General features: G+C 34.7%; 1 protein-coding gene across 1 annotated transcript; it reads left to right on the top strand.

Annotated features, from left to right (window-relative positions):
* Positions 1 to 5379: 5379 nt before the first annotated feature.
* LOC126495953 (olfactory receptor 150-like) lies at positions 5380 to 6321 on the top strand. Its single transcript, XM_050133552.1, has one exon. The coding sequence runs from the start codon at positions 5383 to 5385 to the stop codon at positions 6319 to 6321; it is 939 nt and encodes a 312-aa protein (XP_049989509.1). The 5' UTR covers positions 5380 to 5382.
* Positions 6322 to 17587: the final 11266 nt, after the last annotated feature.

Genomic DNA, 17587 nt, shown 5'->3' with positions numbered 1-17587 from the left:
AAGGAAGGAAGGAAGGAAGGAAGGAAGGGAAAAAAGAAAGAAAGAAAGAAAGAAAGAAAGAAAGAAAGAAAGAAAGAAAGAAAGAAAGAAAGAAAGAAAGAAAGAAAAGGTCTAAAAACTTTTGGTAGAGGATATGATTATTATTACCTAGATTGTGGTGACAGTGTTGTAAGACTGGAATATGCATGAACTGATCAAATTATGTATATTAGATATTCATTGTTCGCTCCTCAATAGCACTATTAAGATACATACAAAAAACTTCATCTCATTAAACCACTTAGGTATTTTGCTATTCATCCTTAATGAATAGCAATTAATTTTAGAGATGGATAGGTCATCTCTAAATCCATCATTTGAAGTTAGACTAATCAACTGACTCAGCAAAGGTTGGTTCTCTGTCAAGTTCCGAGGCATGCAACTGGACAGATGGCATTATCAGAGCAGAATACAAAGCTGCAGATAGGTCTAAGAGATTTTTGTTGGAAACGGACTCAGTTAATTTAATTAGCTGTTATGAGTCAGGATCCCTGACTGCTAACAATGTCAAAAGAGCTTTGCAAGAGATAAATCAGATCTTGTGATGAAGACTAGTCTTTCCTGAGACAGCTTATGAGAAGCAGGGGTGGCAGATAAAGCACTCATTTGGTTGGTGAAACCCTCAGAATTGTATAATGATATGTTTCAGTATGTTGTCTGCTGATTAACACAGTACCACACTCTAAAACAGGAAATTGATAATGATCAGAAATTCATTTATCTCTAATCCCTGGATACTTGGAAGTTCAATGTCAGAGGGATCCTCATGTTGTGGTAGACAAGGAAGGAAAAGTGATACATAAACTACAGCACTAGAGTCCAAACTCATTCTTATGTTAGGCACCTATAATATGACAACTAACTTACTTTCATCTTATTAAACAGTGATCTTGTAAAGTCTCCTCTAAGTTCCACTTCTTCACACTATTACATTAGAGATTAAATTCCTAACACAATCTTGGGGACATGTTCAATCCATACCTATGTGTGTGTATGTAAGTTCTTTAATAGAGGTAAACTCACCTGATTACTAAATTTAGTAAAGTTTGTAAATTAAGACAAGTGTCAATTAGAACATTAAGCTTTTATGAACCAATAACATTAACTTCTAGACATTCTTCAAGCTAACAAAGGAAATGGTAATCGTTGACAAGAGATGGCCAACCAGGGAGTTAGAAGAGAATAGATATTCTATTGAGGACTGCATTTAATTTTTTTTTTTGACAAACTCTTCAACACTCTGTGTTGTTGGCCCCACTTGAGAGTTTCTTGTTTTTGTTTTGTTTTTGTTATTTTTGCCCATCTCATAAAATACCATAGAAGAAATATTTTAAATTCTGTGTCTTGTGTCTTGAACTCATTGTCAGTTAATAGTTACAAAGATCTGGATATGGGAGTACAGTGTAGATACAATTGCTATATAAGCCTGAAGACCTGAATAAGGATCCTCAGAACCCACTTTAAAAAAAAAAGCCAGAAATAGTAGTATCTCTAATCACAGTAACTCATTGGCAAACAGGAGACAGAGAAAGAAGAAACTAGAAGGCTAGTGGGACCAGTTAGCTTTGCATGGTCCAACCAAAGAGACATTGTCTTGAGAATATGAAAAGGCAAGGAACCACTTCTGAAGGTTGTTCTCTGAGGTCTACATTATGTCCCACCCATGCTGATACACACACACACACACACACACACACACACACACACACCCCACACACGGGGGGGGGGGAGAGTAAGGGCCTGAGTTTTATTCTTTAAATATTAGAAAGAACAAAACACTCAGTGATTGTACTAGCATGTGAGTCATCAAAGCAATCAAAGAACTTTTAGTTACTAATGAGAGAGAGAAATATCACAGTCCAGAAAACTTTAATGGACATATTTGATATTAGCCAAGTCCTTGATGGAAATAACTTCCAGGAAGATAACAAAGAAGTAGGTTGTGGGGGACAGCATAAGTCAGTGTCAAATTGCTGTCTAACTCTTATAATACATACATTATGATATATATTCATATATATTAAAAACATATTTCTATGGTATAATTTAATGTGTTTAGTATATTTATGGCAGAAACTCTTTCTGTCCATATGAATTAGTCTTATCTTGACACTGATGATTGTGGCTATCCATGCCTGGTTAATTTCTTTAACATGCTTCAGACTCTATCAGCCACATTGCCCTTTGTCCCAGCATTCTGTTCTCTCGACTCCACCTACCTAATTTCTGCCCTATCAAAAGGCAAGGCAGTTTCTTTATTCAACCAATGAAAGCAACACATAGACAGAAAACCTCCTATACCAATTCACAATGAAACCCCTCTCATGACTTCAGGCATCTTTACTGAATATCAAAGGAGATAAGGGTGTCTGCCTTTGGTCCCAGCTGCCCTGCTAGCTTACATCCAAAATGATCACACAGAAACTGTATTCACTTAAACACTTCCTGGCCCATTATCTCTAGTCTCTTATTGGCTAACTCTCACATCTTGATCTAACCCATTTCTAATAATCTGTATGTCACCACGAAGTTTTGGCTTACTGGGAAAGATTCTAACCAGCGTCCGTCTCAGGCAGGAAAACCATGGCGTCTGCCAAACTGCCCTTCTTCCTAGCATTTAGTTTGGTCTACTCCACCTACCTATCTGCCCTATCAAAAGGCCAAGGCAGTTTCTTTATTCAGTCAATGAATGCAACACATAAACAGAAGGAACTCCTACACCAACTGAGTGCCCCATTTTATGGACAAAGTACACCATCATCTTTGAATGGACACTTGGATGGCTTCTAACCACGGAACTTTTCAATATACTCATATACAAATTTTTTTTGTCAGAATATTTTTAGTTCTTGAGTTTATGTATCCAGCACTGAAATTGTTTTAGGTACATGTTAATACAACATTTTTTTTTATTTTTAAAGCAATGTTGTTTTCTAAATATTACACATAATTTTAAAATTTTAGGAGAAATGTGTGGATAATTTCTTTTCACCCTTAATTTTACTTACTGTCCTTTTATTGTAACTTTTCCACTTTGTGTGAAATGTTTTTTCCATTATGGTTTTAATGTGAAGCTTCTTTACAATAGTAATAAGACAGAGATTTTCAAGTGGTTATTGACCATGTGTGCATCACATGGAGGAATGACTATTTACAGTTTCTGACCATTATAAATAGTATCATTTGTAATTTTAATAGTTACGCTGTGTGAATTCTTTATGTACACTTCCTATAATTTTCCACATATATATATTGAGATTTTTTTGCATTCCATGTGTCATCTTTTCAAAGTAGATATTGTGTCCTTTGAAGCACTTTTAATTTTTAATAATTATCAGCTTACTAATATTGTATGGTTGTCTTTGCTTTGCCATCTTACATAAGAACTATTATCAATTCCAAGCTTGCAAGGATTTAGTCTTGTGATTTATTATTATAAATTGGCTTTTATGTTTATTCCAATACCCATTTTAAAATAACTTTATTAATTAAAAGGAATTATCTAATTATATCAGTACCATATGTTGAAAAAATTGCTATCTCTGCTGAAATGTCATAAAATCTTTATACTAAATTATTCCTTTATAGATGTTTGTTTTTAGAACATTAATTTCATTTCTTAGTGTACCTGTGTTTAAGTCAAAATGATACCATCTTGAAACTGTGACACTTAAACAATTTCCAAGTAGGAAAAAAGTAAAATCTCCCACTTTATTCCTGTCTTTCAAATTTGCTATGGTGTTCCTGGGCCTCATATATTCTCTAAGCATTCTGTGGTCTATGTATTAGTATCTACAATAACACAGTTCTGATTTCACAACTATTGCACAGAATTTATATGACATTTTAGAATAGTTTTTCCATTTTTACAATGCTTAAACTTTGAACTCCAAAAAAAAACTTAGTTCTATAATTCCTCTCAATCCCTTATGATTCTAAGTATAATGTCTTACATTTCTATCATTTACTCATAAGAATTTTGTAAGGACATGAAAATTTTAAGGAACTATGCTTGATCAGAAGCTGGTTCAATAAGCCTTGCAATATCAAGAGCGAGTTGAAAACAGGAACCTCTGAAACGTGTAAACCACAAAATGTTCCTAGCAGCTAGCCCCCTGTTGAAACCCAGCTTTGTGGTCTAGACAAAAGCAGACATAACTNAATTAAGTTACCATGGGAGACTTCCAGCTGTACTGGTTAGGTTCTCTTGTGGATGTTATACATATCTGAATGTAAAAGCTCCATAGAGTAGATGAGTATCTTATAAGTAAGGTATATAAAGTCCAGAAAAAAACAAAATCAAAGTAATCATACCTACTCTTCAGAAATTTGGGACCAAGTACAAACATATTGTTCTGTGATAGAACACAGATGGATGTAGATGTCTATCTGCTGTTTATTTGCATGTTCCATATTTTTTAAGTTGATTTTATTGAGCTATGTATTTTTCTCTGTTTCCCTCTCTTCCTATCCCCTCTCCTTCTACCTTCTACCATGGTCCCCTTGCTACCAATTTACTCAGAAGATCTTGTCTTTTCCTTCTTTCCATGTACATTAGATCCATGTATGCTTCTCTTAGGGTCCTCTTTGTTGTCTAGGTTCTCTGGGATTATGAATTGTTGACTGTTCTTTTTATTTATATCTAAAAGCCACTTATGAATGAGTACATATGATATTTGTCTTTCTGGTTCTGGGTTATCTCGCTCAATGTGATGTTTTCTAGATCCATCTGTTTGCCCGCATATTTCAAGATGTCATTATTTTTTCTGCTGTCTAGTACTCCATTGTGTAAACGTACCACATTTTCTTTATTCATTCTTTATTCAAGGGGCATTTAAATTGTTTTCAGGTTCTGGCTATGATGAACAATGCTGCTATGAAAAGAGTTGATCACATGTCCTTGTGGTGAAATTGAATATCCTTTGGGTGTATACCCAAAAGTGGTATTGCTGGATCTTGAGGTAGGTAGAAAATTCCTAATTTTCTGAGAAATTGCCATACTGAAATCCAAAGCAGCTATACCAGTTTGCACTCCCATGAACAATGAAGGAGTGCTCTCTTTACCCCACATCCTCCCCAGCATAATTTGTCATCAGTGTTTTTAATCGTGGCCATTCTTAAAGGTGTAAGATGGAATCTCAGTTGTTTTGATTTGCGTTTTTCTGAATATGGATAAGGACGTTGAGCATTTCCACAATTTTTTGGCCATTTAACATACATAAGTTATTGTCAGAGAATCTGTCCCAAAAGATTTAAATTCTATATTACACTTCAATGTATGGAAAGAGAATAAATGTATGACTCCTATTTTTTTCACTTCATAAATAGAATTCTCAGAAAGAAATGGCAGAAGACAATCAGTCCATAGTGACTGAGTTTACCCTTGCTGGATTAACAGACAAACCAGAACTGCAACTTCCCCTGTTCCTCCTCTTCCTTGCAATCTACCTGTTTACAGTGCTGGGGAACCTGGGAATGATCATCCTGATCCTGCTCAGCTCCCACCTGCACACCCCCATGTACTTCTTCCTCAGCAGTCTGTCCTTCATTGACCTCTGTTACTCCACTGTCATTACTCCCAAAATGCTGGTGAACTTTGTGGCAAAAAAGAATGTCATCTCATATCAGGAATGTATGACTCAGCTCTATTTCTTCATTGCTTTCATTATTTCGGAGGGCCACATGTTGTCTGCAATGGCATATGACCGCTATGTTGCCATTTGTAATCCCTTGCTCTATAATGTTACTATGTCTTACCAAATCTGTTCCTGGATGGTAGGTGGGGTGTACAGCATGGGTTTCATTGGTGCAACAATTCATACTCTCTGCATGCTAAAAGTGGTTTTCTGTAAGGCGAATAAAATAAACCATTACTTCTGTGATCTTTTCCCGTTGATGGAGATTGCCTGCTCCAGTACCTTTGTCAATGAAATAGTGCTAATATGTCTCAGTGCTTTCAATATCTTTATTCCATCCCTGACCATCCTAGGTTCTTACATCTTCATCATTGCTAGCATCCTCCGCATCAAATCCACTGAGGGCAGATTCAAAGCCTTCAGCACCTGCAGCTCCCACTTCTCTGCTGTTGCTGTCTTCTTTGGTTCTGCTGCATTTATGTACTTACAGCCATCATCAGTGAATTCAATGGACCAAGGGAAAGTGTCCTCTGTGTTTTATACAACTGTTGTGCCCATGCTGAATCCCATGATCTACAGCCTGAGGAACAGGGATGTCAAAGTTGCTCTAAATAAGTTATTTCAAAAAAAGAAGCTCCACAAGTAGATGAATATTCACCATAACAAAAATATACCATATCTAGGGGTTTTGTTTAGGAAAGAACCTAGAGACAACAATGTGTGTTCATCCATGAGTGTACTGTTATTATGTGATTGTTTTGATGGGAAAAAAAGGGGGTGGTTTCAGGGAGGGATGGATTAATAACTTCTTATACTTAGACAAGATAATTCTTGAATAATCCAGAGTTTGCCTATAGAGAGTAACCTGTAAAATCTATAAATGTATTTTTAAATCCATCAAATAATTTTATGGTTCCTTTTGCTTTATATGTATGGAACGTGTTCTTTAGCTAAAATTACTTATCTGGTGACTAAACACATTTGATCATATCTTTTTATATCCTCAGTATCTTGCTTATCTGGAATTTTTTAATTATTTATACTCCCCAACTACTGAAAGTTTAACACACACACACACACACAAGAGTTATTAGAGAATCTTTTATGTTTTAAGATATCCTCCTTTGTATTGCCAGATCCACTCTTTTCCCTATGCGCCCAACTCTTGTCCTTTTATTTGTTTTAAAAACGCATCAAAAGCAAATTGTGTTTGTTGACTGTTTTATTGGAGTATGGTCTGCTTACCAGGGACTACACTTTCAGTTAACTGACTCCCTGAAGCAATCAATTTCCAATATTCCCTCAGCTGGGGGTAGAGCTTCATCCCTACTCCCCCTGTCTGTGCTGGGGTTTGGGCTGGCCTCAGTTTGCACGGGTTTTGTGCATGTTCTTACAAACACAGCTTTCCTGGTATATCCAAAAGTTAAAGTTTTCTTGTAGTCACTCACCACATCTGGCTCTTACTATTTTTTCCTGTGTCCTGTAAGGAATTCTGAGCCTTGATAGAGTGGCAGAGTGTGTTTTTATATGTTCCTCTGAGGGGTGAGCCAGCTCTTTATTCTTACACCTTGTGAGTTTCTATTTTAATCAGTATATACTACATATAGAAGTTTCTCTGCTGAAAGTTGAAAGCTTGCTTAATTTAATTGGGTAATGATAAGACAATTGGAGCTGATACCAATGCAGCAGAATAATAATATTAGATTATCATTATCAAAGCCAAGGATCTGTCTAGCCATAGGTTTATTCCTAGCTTGATAATGCAATATGCAACCAGGTAAGAGTTTCGTTTAGTGGCATGATTGTTAAATCCAATAGGAAGGTGATTCGTTACATCCATGATGTTCATGCTACTGTTGCTCCAATGAGTATGTCTTGACACGTCAAACAGTAATCACTGAATTTATAATTTGGCAGACTTTTACTGTTTGAAGATCTTTGGGAATTAGCTGGATAACAAGTCCAAAAGAAGTAACCTATCTTTGTCACTGGGTTTTTATTTGTTAATTTGTGATGTATAATAGAGTCGTTGTATTTATAGGACAAATCCATTTTAATTAATACATGATTTGTGAAAGTTTCTATAGTAGGAGGTAGGTTTCTTTGTTAATATATAAAATTATATTTAGTCATTGTATTTTTATGTAAGTGTGTTGCTTGTATGTACATATATACAATGCATGTATGCTTGGTGTCCATGGGAAGTCAGATCCTCTCGTACTGAAGTTATGGGTGGTTGTGAACTATGATATGGGTTGGAGGAATCCAATATGGTTCCACTACAAGAGTAACAAGTGTTGTTAACCACAGAGCCATCTCTTCAGTTCTAAAGTCCATAGGTTTCTAAATGACATTTTCAAGAGATCTTTGGTAGTACTTGTCTCTCCCAATACTCCTTCCTCTATCCTGCCTTCTCCTCTCCTGCCATTATTTAACACTAACAGTTGCCTTACTCCCCTTCAAACTTTAAACAACTGATTTCTATATCTCCGCTATGCCACCTTAGGAATTCTTCAATCTCTATTGGTATTCTAAATGAAATGCAAATGTCTGAATATTCAAAACTAACATCTGCATATGAGAAGAAAGTAAGACATTTGCCTTTCTGTATGTATGCTATTGCACTCAGAATCTACCAGAGAATTTCCTGATTTAGTCTTTCTTTACAGCTGAATAATATTTCATTATGTAACTGTACTTCACTTTCATTATTGATTCATCTGTTAATGGACATCTAGGCCATTTCCAACTTCTGGCTATTAGAAATAGAGCATCAATAAACATGAAAGAGCAAGTAATTCTATAGTAGGATATGAAATCTTATGGCTATATGTGTCTAAGAGTGGTATAGCCACATCATGAGGTGGATACATTTCTGGCTTTGTGAAGAACCTCCACATTTATCGTGGCACAACATTTTGTACTCCCACTAGCAATGTATAAGTGTTACAATATTCCACATGCCTGCCAGAATTTGTTGTCAATTGTTCTTTACCTAGCCATTGTAACTAGGGTGAGATGAAATCTCAAGGAATTTTAATTTGCATTTCTTTGATGGCTTGACCCTTTAAAAAATATATCTAGGTCAGTTGTATTTCATTTTTTTGAGGTGTTTAATTTGGCATTGAATTTTAAAGTTTGATTGGTTTATTTAAATTTAATTTGTTGAGTTCTATAGGCGGAGTTTTCCTGGCCCACAGTCACTCTCAAATAATCATTCTGAGGTTTAATATCAATTATAAATGTTCAGTCAATATCTCAGGCTTATTACTATCTAGTTCTTACATTTTAAGTTAATCTATACTCCTTATTTACACTCTACCTCATGGTGGTACTTTTAATATCATGGCATTTTCATCTTCTGCTCCCTCTACATCTGGCTGGTGACTCCTGACACTGCCCTTCTTCATCCCAGCATTCTCAGTTGGCTTTCCTGCCTAAGTTTATTCTGTTCAGCGACTGGCCAGTCAGCTTATTTATTATTTCAATCATAGTGACATATCTTCACAGTATGCAAAAGGTTTACTCCACAGCACAGTTATTTATATATTCTAAATATTAATCATCTGTCAGATGTTAAAAATTTTCCTATTCTGTGAGCATCCTCTAAACTAAACTCATAATATCCTTTGTTTAACCCAATTTTTTTGTTTATAACAAAGATCTTATTTATTAATTGTTAATATTCAAGCATGCATGATTAGGGACCTGTTCAGAAAGCTCTTTCTTATGTCACTGAGTTAAAGCATACTCCCTACTTTCTCCTCTGTTAGGGTTATGCTATCAATGCTTACATTGATGTCCGTGATCCATTTAGAGTTGAGTTTTATACAGAAAGACATTAGACTAGAGTTTCATTCTTCTACATAGAACTATCCAGCTTAACCAGCACCATTTGCTAAAGATACTAACTTTTCTCTAATACATATTGGCCTCTTTGTCAAAAATCAGATAGCTGTGTAAGTGTGTGTTTAATGGGATCATCAATTCTATGCATTGTTCAATGACTCTGTTTTTATGTTAGTATCATTCTCTTTTTATTATTATAGTTCTGTAATATAACTTAAAATCTGGAATGGAGATAGATAGTGCAAATTTTATTGCTTGGGTTTGTTTTGGTGTTTTGCTCACTAAGTTATTTAATGCCAATTATTTCATTAAATTACCTAGTTTATATAACTTCAAAAGTACAAAAGAAAAAAATGAAAGGCATTTAATTTTTAAAAGGTGAATGCCCATAATAATTCTGAAATATATATTTCAATGACTGAATCCAATCCAGATTTACAGGAATTATTACTGCCATCATATATTTAACTGCTTTATTTGTATATTGTACAAATATACAAATATTGGCTTGTGTTTTTGTTTGTTTTATTGCTACTGTGGAAGAATGAAATGATTTGTTTTGTTTCCTAGTCTCAAAGAGTTCAGCTAATGATCCTGGGTTCAAAACAGCACAGCAAAGCACTTTCCATTAAAGACAATCAGAAGCAAGACGACCAGAAGCCAGAGTAAGCTAGGAAGAGGCCAGATAGAAAGTGGTCAGAGTAATGCAAATTCAAGGACTCACTTAATGATTCCAGCTAGGCTTGACCTTACAACTTTTCTACAATTCCCAAATAGAGATACTAATTGGGGATCAACAATTCAAATCATGGGTCTATGGGAACATTGCCTGAACTTTTCCTGCGTAAATAAGAACAAGTACCTGTTCTTCATTTTTGCTAATGTCTTTTCTTCCCCACTTAGATCTCAGATTGCCATTGGTTTTTCTACATCTCAGGCTCCTCTAAAATATATTTAAGCTGTCTGTGATGGTTTTGATAGTGAAGACAGTTTGTAGAGTGTTGCAGAAGAGCATGCTGAAGTATATCTGTTTAGATGGAGAATAATTTTGTATGTGTGTGTGTGTGTAAGAAAAAATTTCAGTTCTCCAGTAATCCAGAGTAATTATTGGTCACTTTTAGGCAGACGTTTATTAATATTGGCATCAGCACGGTGAAGTGTGATGCAGAAATTAAACCCTCAGAACTAAAACAATGTGCCTTTTTTTTTTTATGTTTTCAAGGGTAGAGGACATCCCGCACAACTTGCTTAGGCTTCTTTCAGGCTTGCTTTATGTGGCAGTTGCCATTTTTCCCCTTCATAGATAGTGAGGATCAGTGAACAGTTGACAAACACAAGTACTGATGAGAATGCTGTTACTGTGTCAGATGGCTAGGAGTGGACTGGTGAGACTTTGTCTGGTGAGGCTAAAACAAAAGAGGGAACCAAAGTTTTCACCACATTGAAATATTAGGTGGAGTTGGGGATAAATAAAAGAGTGGTTGATAATTTTGAGTAATGGTTGCTTTTTTTTCTTCAAATGTTTGTCATTCGTGTTTCTATATTTAAAATACAGCAATAATTTTTCATGTCATTAGTCAAATTAAATTCTATGTAGAAGTAATTACTAATTACATTTTAATTTAATATCTTTAATGTGGTATTTGTAATGTGCATTAAAGGCCTCACCTATTTGTGGAAGGATTAGATTTAATTATTAGCAGGTGTATGGGTTGTTTGATTGTAGGTTTAGTTGAGTTCATTTTTAGGTTTAATAGGTTTTTGAAGTTTATTTGGATGGTATGCTAATTGTGTTTTATTATACAACTGCTATGGCTATGAAGGAGTATCCTGAGACTTGAGGTTCTAATTGAATTATTATAGATGTTTTGATTTTAGGAGTTTTTATGGAGCTGAAGGCTGTATATGTAGTAAGTTGTTCTCATCGGGTAGAGTTGGTAATGAAATTTCACAACGTGGGTAATTGAGTTGTTTATAAAAGTGATGAGATTGAGTTGGTAAGACAAGGATGGATTGGCAGAGCAGCTACACATAGTTGTGAAATATGATTGACAATGATGAGTAACTCAAATTGTAAGTAAATATAATGAGTACATGTGTAGCACATGCAATGTGACAGCAGTCAGTGTGACCATCAAAGAACAGAGTAACCTGTGCTCAGTGTCTAGTTACATGGAATACCTATTTTACTATGAGACTTAGTGATGATGCACGAATAATCCTTATGGAATAGACGATTGTTATGTGTCACTCATTTGAGATGATCAAACTTATATAAATGTGTATAAATCCTTTTTGCTGTTTGTCATTGAATACCATTAATTTATTTTTAACTTATTTAAATCTATATAAATGTATGAATATATTTATATTTTAATTTATATTCAACTACTAGTGTATTTGTTTTGTTGCTAATCATGTTTCTTCTTTGGCTATGGGAAACACCCTTCTATCATCATGCCTGGACCCCTTTGAAATCCTCCAACCATTTTTTGGGGGGGTGGTTGACCTCCAACCATTTTGATTTTGCATTCTGGTTCTTGTGGCATTTGAAGATGTTCTAAAAGGCCTTATAATTACCATGGCCAGAATTACTATTATACACTAATGTGTTTTTCTCCAAGTCCTTCTAGATGATTATCGGAGAAAAGTATTGTACTCCTGGTTTACCCACAGGAACAGGGTGTGTTCCTTGCTACTTTGGCATCATTGCTTCTGATTTCTAAACAAGGAAATATGTGTGCATTTATAAATTCTCATATAAAGCTATATTTACATTATCTGAATTTGCATATATATATTTTATATACAATCATCTGTATAGTGTTCACACAACAGTTTCCTATTCTTTTTAATCACATATGGATCACTTTTGAAATTCTCATTGCTAATTTATTAATTTCATTACATTTCATTTCAAGAAATGTAATGAAATGTAAGGTTGTCACTATCCACTGTCCAATTACTTATCAACCATGTCGTTGAAAGAGCAGTGTTTTCAGAATATCACACACACACACCCTTAGAAATGATTACAAAATTTATTTTATATTTAATTATCCAATCTCTACTCACTTCCAAAGTTCCTTAAGACCTGTTTGTCCTCATCTCCTTTATTAATATTAAATATCAAGTTGTCTTTAAAATGGTAATATAACATAAAAATAAACCATAATAACAATTGCAAATTATTATTTGTTTATAAAAGCCTTAAAATAGCAGGAAAATATTGACATCATGACCTCACATTTTTTGGTTTGTTTTCAATTGAGAAGGACTGTCATAAAGATTTCTAACACACCAGAGAGATTGTTCAGTGGTTAAAATTGCCTGCTGTTGAGGCTATTTGACCCCAGGAACTTCATGTTGTAAGGAAAATACAGCCTGCCACAAATGGTGCTCTGACGTTTATATGTATATTGTATCACGCCTACACACACACACACACACACACACACACATACACACTGAATGAATGAATGAATGAATGAATGAATGAGTGAATGAATGGACAAATAAATAAAGCTAATAAAAAGATTTTTACAACAACGCCTGCTGGATCTTAGTTTCTAGCCCTTAATATAATGGTTTCTACAATTTGAAAACACAGAGAATTGAACCCAAGGGAGAAGAGTAAAATACAAAGGAAACCCTAATTGCAAGTATCTAATAGCTCATCCCTAAGGAGAGGGAATCTAGAAGGACTTCCTTCAACATACTTGATGACAGCTCTTATACTTTAAAATCTTTGTAAAAGATTTCTAAGACCTTAGTAAGCTGTGAGGAGAATCACAGCAATGGATTTTTCATGTTCATAAAAACTACTCAGAATATGAATTTTCATTGTCATCTCATAAGTAAAAAAGAGCTGGAGGATTTTACTGTGGACTTCCAGCACCACCAGCCTCAAGCGCCATTTCACTGACGGGATCCTTTTGTTCTAAAGCTCATCTGGTTTCCAAGTAGAGAGAAAGTGAGTATGTGAGTTTCATGTGCTCTAGCATGTTCCATGACCAGAATGTTGGAGGATCTCCATGAACCCTTTTCTCAAGACATGATAGTAATTTTATAAATGGCAATTTAAAATATTTCTCATGCATTAAAGCTAGTGCTTCTTACAGGTGTGCTTACTGGTGAGAGATTGTGATATTAATACAAAATGAATCTCAAAAACTACAGTACTTTTCTGAAAAAATAGCATGATAAACACAATCTTAATTGTTTTACTAGTTATATAATACTAAGTGTAGGATACTTCCAAATATTCTTGGATTATAGTGCATAATTAGAATTTATAAGCCCTATCACAAAATATACTCAGAAACTAAACATAAGTCATCAGGTGCTGTTCATTGTATATTACTATCACTTTGCTTAGATACAGCATTTCTTCTAATAAATCACTTTGAATTACTAGTATATTTTAGAATTTTTCAAATCCATTTTTCACATGAAAATTGTTGTTTTAGTGTGACTCATATTCCAGCTTCCAAACACATGAATAAATCTGAAAGATACCATGCTAAGTGGAATAAGCCAGTCACTAAAGGAAAAGTACTGAATGCTTCTGCGTATATAGGGTAAGTCTAATTCACTGAAGCAGAAAACATAGTAATGATTATGAGAGGACAGAAATTTCAAGAGACAGTTTGGATATATTCAACATTTTTAAGTCTTTACTAATGTTAATTGGGTTACCTATAAGCAATATGGAATTGTACACTCAAAATACAGTACACACAATAATAATCATCTTGATGAAACAATCAATCAAGAATCACAATGTGATAAAAGAAAATGTTGATTAGTGAAAGATGTATTGATTTCTCTGATTATGTTTACAACATCATTGGTGTGTGTGTGTGTGTGTGTGTGTGTGTGAAAATTGATCAAACTGTATTTGATTAAATACATATAGTCCATTGCATATTAATCACACTTCAGCAATACCATTAGCAAACTAACATTCTCACCTTAAACCATTCCTATGATTTCTGATGCTCCAGTATTCTCTAAAATGAATCCAAGGGGTGTTAGGACAACTGTTATGCAGCAGAGGTTGTCTGGAGGAGAAGAGAGGAGGGAGGAAGGGGCAGTGAATGTGAAAATTGTGTCATATGTTATATGTTCTGCACATTTTGGATCATCAACTCTTCATTTATTCTATTACATTAAAAATTTATTTTAATTTACTTATTTTTAGTAGTAATAATCAAGTATAGGTCCTTGAACATAACAGGCAAATACTCTACCACTGAGATTCTTGGTTTTGTCTTGATTTTATTCAATTTTTTAATTTTTTTAATTATAATATAATTACAACATTGTGATTCTCTTCTTCTCTTTCTTTCATCCAGAACCTCCCATACTCTCCTTGAAATTTATAGCCTTTATATTTTAACTATCATTGTATACATATATGTACATACCTATATATTACAAAATATGTCCCATACTCTACTTGAAATTCATAACCTTTATATTTTAACTATCATTGTATACATATATGTACATACCTATATATTACAAAATATAGCCTCCTCAGTCTTAATGTTGTTACTCATATGTATGTTTTCATAGATAATCATGTGATCTTTTAAAATACTTTTGAGTTCACATACTGCTGTCACCATGTTCCTGGATAAAGGACCATCTGCTGCATATGGACACCCTCTCAGGAGCTATATCACTTTTAAAAAAACAAAACTGACTCTCCTTTCACTATCAGCAGTAAATTGCCAATAGCTCCTCACCTAGGGGTGAGAATTCCTAGCCAACTCCCTCCTCCATGCTTTTTTTTTTAATCTGGTTTGATTATGTACAGGCCCTGTACACCCCATCACAACCACTGTGAGTTCACATTAGCACTATCCAGTTGTACAGAGAAATACTTTTAGTGTGTAATTTATAGAGGTTTATCGGTCCCATTTTCACAATGATCCTTGAGCATTTGAAAGAAGAGTATGAGGTACACATCCCACTTAGATGTAGGCAAGCTTATCTCATTCTCTATTTATTATTCAGTTGTGGATCACTGTGCAACTTGCCATTGAATGTAAAAAGAAGCACGTATAAGGATTAAGAGATGAACAAATGCATGGCTACAAAGATAAGCCATTACGAGTCAATTTATTACTATGTCAATTTTGCGGAACAACAGTAGAAGATTATCCCTTAGGGACAATGACTTGTCTGGCCACAGATTCCTGGTTCCTATATTGGTTATGGTTTCTTTCTTGCAGAGCAGTCAATCCTCAAATCCAATTTATTGTTCTCATAACATTTGTGTCATTATTACACCAGTGAGCTTATGTTGCCAGACTGTGGTGATTCCAATCAGGTTTTACAACAGGCAGGGGAAAACGAACCATGAAAATACAAGAATTAAACTCAGCTCAGTCCAATTTTACTGAAACTGGTGCTGGACCAAGACTTCAAGAGTCTGGCCAAGATCATATTACTTTAGCCATATTTAAGCATGGCACATTTAAAAAAAAGTATTCAGATAACCATTAATTCAATATCAAGTACACAAAAATTTAAGACTAATTTACATTGAGATTCCTTACAAAGTATATCTGGCTTGTTTCATAAGAATGGGCACTGCTGATACTCAAAGATAGTGCTCAAGATTTGGGTCTAAGAAGCTTGACTGGGATAAAAATAAAGCCTGTGGTTATCAGGATTGGCCTGGCCCTAAAATAGCATAGAAGTCACCTAGGCTGTTGTAAAGCACAAGGGACCTCACTAATAAGAATGGGTTTTATGGGGTAAAAACAATGCTCAGAATTTAGAGGAAAAGGTCATGGATGGGTAAAAATGAAAAGTCTGGGAGATACAGGCAGATCCTGTCTCATCAGTCAACAAAGGGTCACCAGGTTGTTAAAACTACATCTTTCCTAGCATTCCAGAAAGATCAGCTATGCCTCTCCACTCCATTGAGGAGATATGCTGTGTGTTTAACTTTCCTGCCTTCTCCAGTGCTTACCTGCATGCACAAGGCCTTTTGCCCTCTACACCAGACCAATCATTATTGTTCCTTGCAAGATTCAAAGCTGATTAAGATTAGTGATTACTCTCGTTCCCCAGAAATGTCTGTAGGTCTTTCTAACACAGTGCAAACTAACTGTTAGGGACAAATCTTCCAGGCCAGTACGTGCTACTTTTCAATATATGGTAACTCCACCTAGATTACTCTTACATGTGTATATGTATACATTTTAGAGGGCTTCTCCAGTAGTAGGTTTCTATATGACTTTTTAAAAAGCCTTTACTCCTAGTCTTTCATTCCTTTTTAGTTCCCTCCTCCATCCTGCCCTTCCATTCCCACTCCTGCTTAATCTTTTTTGCTCTATTATTTCCCATTTCTCTACAGTGATTTCCACAGTGGCTGGTTAGTTTTTCCATTGATCTTGGGTCCCACTTTTTGAAAACCAGAAATTATTTTCAGTAATTCTTTCTCAGAGATTTTTTTAAAATTGTATAAAATATAAGTTCATTTACATATAAAGGTGATTTGATTCCCTACTGACTGTTCAACTAAGATGACTTTTCTTTCATTTTTTTTTGCCTGGTTGCCATAACTTGACCCTCTGTTGCAATGTAAAATAAGTGTGTATAGTATACAGGTTATGTTGTTTGCTACTCATGAAAAGTCTTTGAGCCATTGAAATCCAGTGTATAATTATTACTAATGTGTTTGTGAGTTGCTATGATTGTAACATGGGAAAGCATTCTCTCTGTACATAGCTTGTGAGAATTTTAAATTAGGCTTGAAAAGTTCTTAGAAAACTCCACTCAAACCATCAGATCTCTCTTTGGTTGTTCACAGAATAGGTACTAATGTAGATCATGAACAGTGATTGGTATATTTTATATTTATTTATTTCTGAGTATTATACTTTTGAACCTCTAATACCTAGACTAATAAGAGAGTAGCCAAGAAATTTGGAGATACATGTCTGAAAAAGTTTGAACTCGGTTTCTCACCTTATTATGCAATAGGACAGGTATTGCTTATCTTAACTTTTTTTTTCCTTTCCTACAGAGAATCTCCAAAAGAA

Source organism: Alexandromys fortis, unplaced genomic scaffold (genome assembly GCF_014885135.2).
Source record: "Alexandromys fortis isolate MF-2015 unplaced genomic scaffold, M_Fortis_MF-2015_v1.1 scaffold_231, whole genome shotgun sequence".
NCBI lineage: Eukaryota > Metazoa > Chordata > Mammalia > Rodentia > Cricetidae > Alexandromys > Alexandromys fortis.
The sequence above is the reverse complement of the archived record's forward strand: the minus strand, read 5'-3'. Positions and strand labels throughout refer to the sequence as shown.

Bases quoted from the DNA above. Each gene is read 5' to 3' on its own strand.
- LOC126495953 (XM_050133552.1), top strand. From the start codon at position 5,383: ATGGCAGAAGACAATCAGTCCATAGTGACTGAGTTTACCCTTGCTGGA.